This window comes from Quercus suber, unplaced genomic scaffold, assembly GCF_002906115.3.
Source record: "Quercus suber isolate HL8 unplaced genomic scaffold, Cork oak 2.0 scaffold_273, whole genome shotgun sequence".
NCBI lineage: Eukaryota > Viridiplantae > Streptophyta > Magnoliopsida > Fagales > Fagaceae > Quercus > Quercus suber.
The window spans coordinates 156,125-164,997 of NW_027069729.1; the positions used below are offsets into that span (position 1 = coordinate 156,125).

Here is an 8,873-nt window from a genome sequence, read left to right on the forward strand (position 1 = left end):
TTGTAATGATCATCTTGAACCTACTTAGATTTACCCAAATATCAGTAAAGTGCGTTTTGTCAAAGGATATGCTAATTACATAAAAATATGTCCCTTACAGAAAGAAATAGGTTCTTGTTTCGATCTTGGTGTTTATGAAATATTCCTTCCTTAATGTTCCGAAAAATAAATATTCTTTGCTTCATGGTGAGTTAAATTACATTTTCAATTTTTTTTTTTATAAATTTAGGTATGTTATATTTATTTTAAGTTAAGAAAGAAACAGGTTCTTGTTTCGATATTGGTGTTTATGAAATATTCCTTCCTTAATGTTCCGAAAAATACATATTCTTTGCTTCATGGTGAATTGAATTACATTTTGAATTTTTTTTTATAATAAATTTAGGTATGTTATATATATTTTAAGTTAAGAAAGAAACAGGTTCTTGTTTCGATCTTGGTGTTTATGAAACTATTGACGTTAAGAAAGGCATATTCTTTCCTTCATGGAAAATTGAAATTTCATTTTAAAATAATAACTAAAATATCCAAATTTCTTCCTTATAAATTAATCGTGTTGTGACAGTTCGGAGGCATGACAAACTTGTATTCACATGCAAAGAGGTATCAGTTTTCTTTGTAATCAAAGAAAACAAATTTGTATCTCATCCATCGAAGTGGAAAAAGGTCTCTGCTGGTGGCTTTCTTTCCTCAGTGGCATAACGAGGTTGTATAATTGTAGCCGGTGATGTGATATACACTCATCTCTCTCTCGTTTAACATTTTTACTTTTCATTACTTCTAGTTTTGGTACTATTTTTGATTTAAGCCAGTCAATATTATAACTTACGTGGTTTGATTTGGTACTGTTACTACTTACTAGCAGTATATAATGGGTTAATTTAATTGAAATGTTGGATGGTTCAATACCGTAAATAATGTCATTATCATAGCCACTCATTTTTAGATTTTGTAAAATGAGTTTTACTAATATATGTCCTTAAAGTATCTATTAATAAACAATTTTAGGAACTGTTTATGAGAAAATGAAAAACTTTTTAACAATTTTTTTAATTTACTATAAAAATTTCATCAAATAGATGATTAATATATACCTTTAGGGCATACATTAACTAGACCTTTATAAAATTAGGCTCGGTTAATCAATTATAAAAAGTATATAAGTATGTGATAATAAGTAGTAATAATTTAACTATGAGTTAATTGGGTTAACCGGATTTTTAGGAAGGATAAAATATCAATGTCTCCTTTTTTGTTTATTTTCCTATTTTTTAATTTTGCTAACACCGGGAAAGAGAATTTATGTAAAAGAAATAATATCATGATGCTTCAATTAATCATTTATTTTATTTGTTTTTAATTTTTAAATTATAGGTATTCTCTTTAGCCATTTATATTACATAAATATCGTTAAAAAAAAAAGATAAAATAACTTATTCATAAATAAAAATTAAATATAAAAGATTTTATTTATTTTATAAATTTGTATAATATGTTTTCAGTCTTAATTGTTTTTATATGATACTATTGTTTGTTTTAAAATCTTTTTAAGTTACTCACTTACTTGGTCTAAATGAAGACTGTCTTATGCAACCAATGCTTAATCCTACCATAATTATATTCTATTTGGTGGATAAATTTTATAATGCATTTTATAGTATGTTACTTTTTTCATATTTTATATACTACAACAGGTGTGGAGTTAAGGTTGATATTTGACAATGCATCATTTTTTATATAGATTCTTTTATGAAGTTATTAGCCTAATAAATTTTGATTAAAAAACATATGAATTTATGTCTTGTCTTCCTACTCTTTCCTTCCTCATTCCTTATGTCTTTTGTCTATATTATTTATATAAAAAAAAAATTATTTTTAAGTGTTTCATTTATTTCTTCTCGTATTTGTTTAAAAAGGAGGACAAAGAATATGTTCAATTTCAAAGATCAGATAAGAATCATAGCTTCTACAAATTACATCTTATTGTGATACGTTAACTTTGTAGGCCTCACAAATTTACACATTATTATTATAATATATATTTTTAATTGATTTTAAATTTGATTCTATATTTAAACATTCTATTTAAGGGTCATCAAATAGCCCATGGCCCACGGGCCGACCCAAAAACCCGGCAGCCCATCGGGCTAATGGGCGGCCCAACCCGTTGTTATTAAGGCCCATGGGTAGCCCATTAGCCCAGTGGGTTAGGCCGTGAGCTAGTTTTTATGCCCATGGGCACCCAGTGGGCTAGCCCAGTAGCCCAGCCCGTTGGCCCAACCCGTTGCCCAGTCCAATAACTTAAAATTTTTAACAAAAATATATAGAAAGTGTATGAAGAATTGATCTTGAGATATTGTAATAGAATTTCTTAAGAAAACTCTCCCAACCACTAAGATACTTAAAGTAATTGTGCTAAACTTAGTTTACTAAATATATATTTTTCTAGTAGTCTAGCAAATTTGAATTAACCATTTGATTTTTTTTATTAAAGATAAAAATAAAAAACTATTTGAAGCCTTATTTAAAAAAAATTAAATAGATTTGACAATAAAAGAAATTGTAATTAAGTATTAAAGTCTTTGATTCTTTCCTTTTAAAAAAACTAGATTGATTATTTCCTTATTAAAAATTGATTATTTATTTCTAAAAATAATAAAATAATATGCTAACACAATCTCATGGGTAGCCCATTAGGCCCAACTTAGTAACCTAGCCCATTAAAGACAAAATGGGCATTGCCCATGGGCAGGGTCATGGGCTGAGGTTTTCTCTTTTGACCCAGTCCGACCCGGCCCGTTAACTAGATAATAGCCCATTATGCCCAGCCCATTGTGCCCTTGGGCCAAGTAAAAATGGGCCGGGCCAGCCCAACCCGGCCCATTGACGACCCTTGATTCTATTCTTAGAATTCGGTCACATCATTTTATATATTTATGTATATAATATGGTAGAATGGGAGAAATCATTCCATCTTCTTTAATAAGCTTGCCATAGATGATATTTAATTGTGTCCTATCTTAGTCAGACATGTCCAAATCTCTGGTTTTCCTTAACGCTTATCTAACATTAGGATTTACAAGTTGCTTTCTGTTTATGCGCAGTATTTCTTTTGTCACTCGACCTGCTCAGAGTGACTTTCACGTCACAATCTCATGGCTCAGAGTGATTCTGATCCCTATAATATGCTTATAGGTACAGTGGTTCAAGCAATTTTTTAGATTTTGATGTTTTTAATTATGCTTTTTCTCATTTTGCCAATAATTGGTAAAATCTTTCTTCGCCTATTACTAGCGACGACAATGTCTTCTTTGCCTATTCAAGTGTTAAAGAAACCCAAAGTCTATCAAACAAAATTCACTTACTTTGTGGTAATAAAATCTGATGACACCAAAGACCTAGAAAAAATTACTAGTCCAGAAAATACCCAGCTCAGAAACAAATATTTTGCATTTGATTTACAAAATTATTTGATTTGAGCTATGAACCTATGACAAGTACGAATCCCAACAATTCAAAAGCACTTAACAATTCAAAAGCACTTAAGCACTACTCTAATTCCACACTAGGAGGAAGTCCTAATTATTTTACAATAAACGTGGCGTTAAAATTTTCCTAATATGGTTTATTAACAATTGCCTAAAAGACACCCATTAACATGACCTTTATAGTTCTTTAACATGGTAGACATCTCTACTTCGACATCATATTTATTATTTAAGCCTCCACTCAGTAGATTTATTTATTGCTTAGGGAATGATTACTCTTTACTTTATTTAGATGTTTTAAAAATCAAGTAGCGGAGGAAGGGAATAAATATCCCTCCCATTTGTTTTGGCTGTTTAGAAAAGATGAATAAATATCATTCACATTCCCTTATCATATTGATCTTTCCCAATCTCTTATTCACCAAATCTTCATATCCATACTAACCTTAGGTGATTTGATCAAAATTGGGATTAGTTGATCTTTGCAATTTTGAGATTATTATTATTATTATTATTTTTGGGCGGGGATTATTTAATTTTTATAATAAATGTGCTTCTATTAGAATAGCCACAACGTTTTTTTTTTTTTTTTTAAATGATATGATAGTTTCATATAAACACAATTACAATAAATGACTATGAATGATTAATGTAATTATTAAATTTCCTATTTAGACAAAAATAAAAAGTAAATAAAAAATATATATTTTTTAAATTTTTTCATGCATTGCACAATTTATTGACTAATTATCATCAATTTTTGAGATTTAATTAGATTGGTTTGCTTCATAAGTTGAAGAATTTTACAATATCTCTAAATAGAAATACCAAAACTTTATTTATGAGTAATGAATTGTTATCTATACTACTAAGAATAGAATTTTCATATTTGGGTTTCATTATTTTGCGTACTAAAATATTCTCACAAAAATTCTCAAACTCTCTAAAATACCCCTTATCTTTCAATTAAATAATTTTAAATTAAAATAGTAATTTACTATTTTTAAAAAGTTTCTAAGTTTTAGGTTTTTTTCATTTTCTCTTCTCCATTATGAATTACCACATATTATTTGAAATTCAAAATTTCAAACTTTTATCAACTCTCACATAGAGAAATATTCTAAAATTAGAACATTATCTCTATCTCACTTTTAAATATTATTTCGCGTTATCTTACATTTTTAAAAAAAAAGAAAAAATACACATAGTTATATATATATATATATATATATTAGAAATATTACTTCTCCTATTTGAATACCAATGCCTCTACGTGAGAGTTGGAAAAAAAAAATTAATATTTTTATTTTCAAATAGTTTCTACCATTCACATGCCACTAACTGACTTACAAATAATTAATTAAAAAATAAAAATAAAAAACTCACTTATAGAAAGATCTTAAGAATTAGGGTACTATCTCTATCTCATTTTTAAATATTATGACACTAAACCAAAAAAAACAACAACTAGTTTCTTCCTTATATACACTCCTAAGTCGTAACTAGTGTGAGAAGAGAGAAAGAGAGCAGGATATAAGGCATAACTGCCTCCACTCTTTAATCAAAGACTAAACTAGCTACTAATTAAAGAAAGAAATAACATGTTGTAATTATTATAATTAATTCTGTTACTTAAGCCGTTAAATAAAACTAGTGTATAACTCGTGCATATACATGGTACAATTAAAAAAAAATTACAATTATACACATATATGGTTTCAAAATATATTCTCTCTCTCTCTCTCTCTCTCTCTCTCTCTCTCTTTTATTTTTTTTCATTTTAATTTCTTTTGGATATACACATGAGTTTACTCTTTCTTTTTTTGTTTATTGGGCTTTTGATGATTTATTTATATTAGACCCTTTTCCTTTTGCATCTCATTAACTCACTTAGAACAAAATTAAAAAAATTTAAATAGGACATGTGGTGCATAATTAGACAACAATTAAAATCTAATTTAAAACTTAAATGAACTCTCTCTCTCTCTCTCTCTAAAACGACGTCGATCAACTTAAATGGCTGAACTTGTTTATAAAACGTAAATAATTTTTTTTAACGACATCGTGTTGTATACTATTCTTCATTAGTTTACATGAGTGTTATTTTATGAGTTTTGTTATTATGGATATTAGACAGTCTTTTTCATTTGACAATGCTTATAGAACAAGTACAAATGTGTGACAACGAGAATTTAAAAAAGTAAAATCACTTTTTTGAAAAAAAAAAAATATATATATATATATATTTATATATAAAGAAGATGATGATGTAAATCTAGACTTTCACGGTCTCTTCTGTAATAATATACGTAGTAGACGAAGTAGAATTTTAATAGAATGAGTTCATGCTTTAAATTTTCACTATTGAAACAAAAAAAAACCAAAAAAGATAATTATTTATATATGCTGCAATATATTATCATTGTATATTAATTAATTATTACTATATTAAGTTTGTCAATTAATATGCTGCTTAAGAATTTACATTTTATTTTTTTCCCTCTTCATAGTGAAATCAGACATGAATATAGTTGAACTTAGTTTCATAATAAATATTAATGACGTGACCATCACACAGAACTTTTTGCACCAATACGTGAGGAAGATTTTATTTCAAATCGCATTACCGGTATCTACAGGGTGCCATATCATCTTCGCAAATTGAAGGAAGAAGCGTACACACCTCAGGTTATTTCAATTGGCCCTTTTCACAATCAAATATACAGGTACAGAGCAGGATTGCAAACCATGCAAGGTCTAAAAAAGGAATATTCCGAAAGTTTCTGGCAACGGGTCACTGCCGAAAACAGGGTTAGTGTAGAAACACCTTTACCAACGATTTCTGAAGAGACGATGGAACTAATTCGCGAGTTCTACGGAGAGGCTATTGGGCTACATGATGCTAGCTTGTCAAAACTTGTCTTGGAGGATGCCTTCTTCATTTTGGAGCTATTCCTAAGATACCATTCGAATATTTGGCCAAGTGAAGATCCTATGTTCCACGAATCATTTCTACTCCCAACGGTGACCAATGACTTGTTATTACTTGAAAATCAGCTTCCATTCTGGTTTCTTGAAGAATTGTTCCAATTTGTATTTCCCATGTACTCTGGTGTCCTTTCTGTTCCTAAACTTACATTTGAATTCTTTAAGGACTTCAATGTTCAAAACATAAGCCATGAGAACTCTGATGTGAAAATACTGCACTTCACGGATCTGCTTAGAACCTTTCTTCTACCACAATCACTTTGGCATTCATCCCCTCAGGCTCAGCCACCCCAAAGAGGCAATAAGAAGGTTAAACTTTTGTACTCTGCAACACAGCTGCAAGAGGCAGGAGTCAAGTTTAAGGTGAGTTCAAACAAAGGTTTATCTGGCTTGAAATTTGAAAATGGAGTGCTGGAAATCCCATGCTTTGAATTTTATGATACAACGGAAGCTCTTATTCGAAACATTATGGCATTTGAGCAAACTTGTTGTATAAGAAACGGATATGTTACCGATTACTTTTACATGTTGGATTTCCTTACAAAGACTACCAAAGATATGGATTTACTTTGTGATAATGGAATCGTGGATAATTATGTAGGCGATAACAATGCAGCAACATTGATTGTTAACAACCTTCACAAAAATATCTTATGGGTAGGTCTGAATACTGATTATTGTAAACTCTGTGAAAGTTTGAATGCATTTTATAAGGACCCTCGGCACATATGGAAGGCAATACTAAAGCAAGATTATTTTAGCACTCCTTGGAGAACTGCTACTACCGTGGCTGTTGCTATCCTTTTCGTTCTAACTTTCATACAAACCGTTTGTTCTATCCTCCAAGTATTATAGGTTTAAAGCTATTGTAATTTTGGATGGTTGTTTGATTTCTTTGTGTCAAACTTCTCATCTTTAGCTATTTTTGTCGAAGTAATTGAATTTGCTATTGTAAAATGTTAGAGATATATTAGCCCATTAGCATAGGCCCAAGCCTAATTCTACTTTGTGTGCAAGCCAAGTCTCCTACTTGTACTAGAAGTCTATTAGTCTAGGGTTTAGTCTACTATATATACACATGTTATGATTCATTGTAACACAGGATTTGTACTACACTATAATATATTATTGATGTAGCCCTTTAGGGTTTCCTCCGTGGATGTAGGCCGTTAGGCTGAACCACGTAACCCTCGTGTGTTATTGTGTTCTATACTCTATGCTTTCGCTTCCGCATCCATACTAGCATATTCAACATGGTGTATCAATGCTAATATTTAACATGGTATCAGAGCCACCTTCTTGTGGTCATGGTTTTCTGTCCTTGCATTATATTTAAGAGCAATCTTTGTCTTTCTCGGTGTATTTTTCGCTGCGTTCATCTTCTTTGGTTTCCTACTGCTGCCATCAAAACTCTCCGGCATAGTCAAGCCATCGTCAGAAGTCGCATCAACACTGCAAGACCATTGCCTTACTTTCACAGAGCCAAATTTCATTTAAGGGACCTTCTCAATTTTATCAAATCTCAAGATTTTATCAAACTTCCATCTTGAGTTTGAGAGGGGGTGTTAGAGATATATTAGCCCATTAGCATAGGCCCAAGCCTAATTCTACTTTGTGTGCAAGTCAAGTCTCCTACTTGTACTAGAAGTCTATTAGTCTAGGGTTTAGTCTACTATATATACACATGTTATGATTCATTGTAACACAGGATTTGTACTACACTATAATATATTATTGATGTAGCCCTTTAGGGTTTCCTCCGTGGATGTAGGCCGTTAGGCTGAACCACGTAACCCTCGTGTGTTATTGTGTTCTATACTCTATGCTTTCGCTTCCGCATCCATACTAGCATATTCAACATGGTGTATCAATGCTAATATTTAACATAAAATACATTATTTTTGTGTTTCCACATCCTTGTAAACTAGTCCTGTATACTCAGCCAATAAAATATGATGTTTGAGCAAATTGCTTAGATGTCTAAAAGCCAACCATTATTAATTGCTTGGATTCATGCAAACAAGGTCTTCAAACCAATTTGTACCAATCTCTTCGGTGTTTAATTTAAACATCAAACAAGTCACATGACTCAATGTTGCCACCAAATTTTTCATATAAAATATGAATCCATGAACAAACCCAATATCTAATGAATTTGAGCCTCAGAGCACTCATAGTAATAAAGCTAAATAGTTATATAATTATTTAGTTTCACTGTTGTAAGTGCTCTTAGAGAGTAAAAAATGCAAAATCACAAACCTAAACCAAGAGAAGGACAAATGGGTAAATACACTTGCAAGTAGGGCATTTGACCCATCTCTTTAACACTGCGACCACCATTAGCTATTAGCATTAGGTCATTCGTGCCTAATCTTTGACAGATGTTGCACCCTGGCG

The 8,873-nt window shown here is 30.7% G+C and overlaps 1 protein-coding gene across 2 annotated transcripts; it reads left to right on the forward strand.

The window, feature by feature from the left end:
* Nucleotides 1-574: 574 nt before the first annotated feature.
* On the forward strand, nt 575-7,601 carry LOC136070948 (UPF0481 protein At3g47200-like). 2 transcript variants are annotated; one of them, XM_065781635.1, is made up of 3 exons: nt 575-706; nt 3,105-3,195; nt 6,067-7,601. In XM_065781635.1, the coding sequence occupies exons 2-3, from the start codon at nt 3,156-3,158 to the stop codon at nt 7,329-7,331; spliced, it is 1,305 nt and encodes a 434-aa protein (XP_065637707.1). In that variant the 5' UTR covers nt 575-706; nt 3,105-3,155; the 3' UTR covers nt 7,332-7,601. The 2 variants fall into 2 exon arrangements, with proteins under 2 accessions (XP_065637707.1, XP_065637708.1); XM_065781636.1 differs by lacking the exon at nt 575-706 and having other exon boundaries at nt 2,945-3,195.
* Nucleotides 7,602-8,873: the final 1,272 nt, after the last annotated feature.

Coding starts and splice junctions, on each gene's coding strand:
- LOC136070948 (XM_065781635.1), top strand. CDS start 3,156: ATGGCTCAGAGTGATTCTGATCCCTATAATATGCTTATAG. Junction 3,196..6,066: donor TCCCTATAATATGCTTATAG/GTACAGTGGTTC, acceptor ACCATCACACAG/AACTTTTTGCACCAATACGT.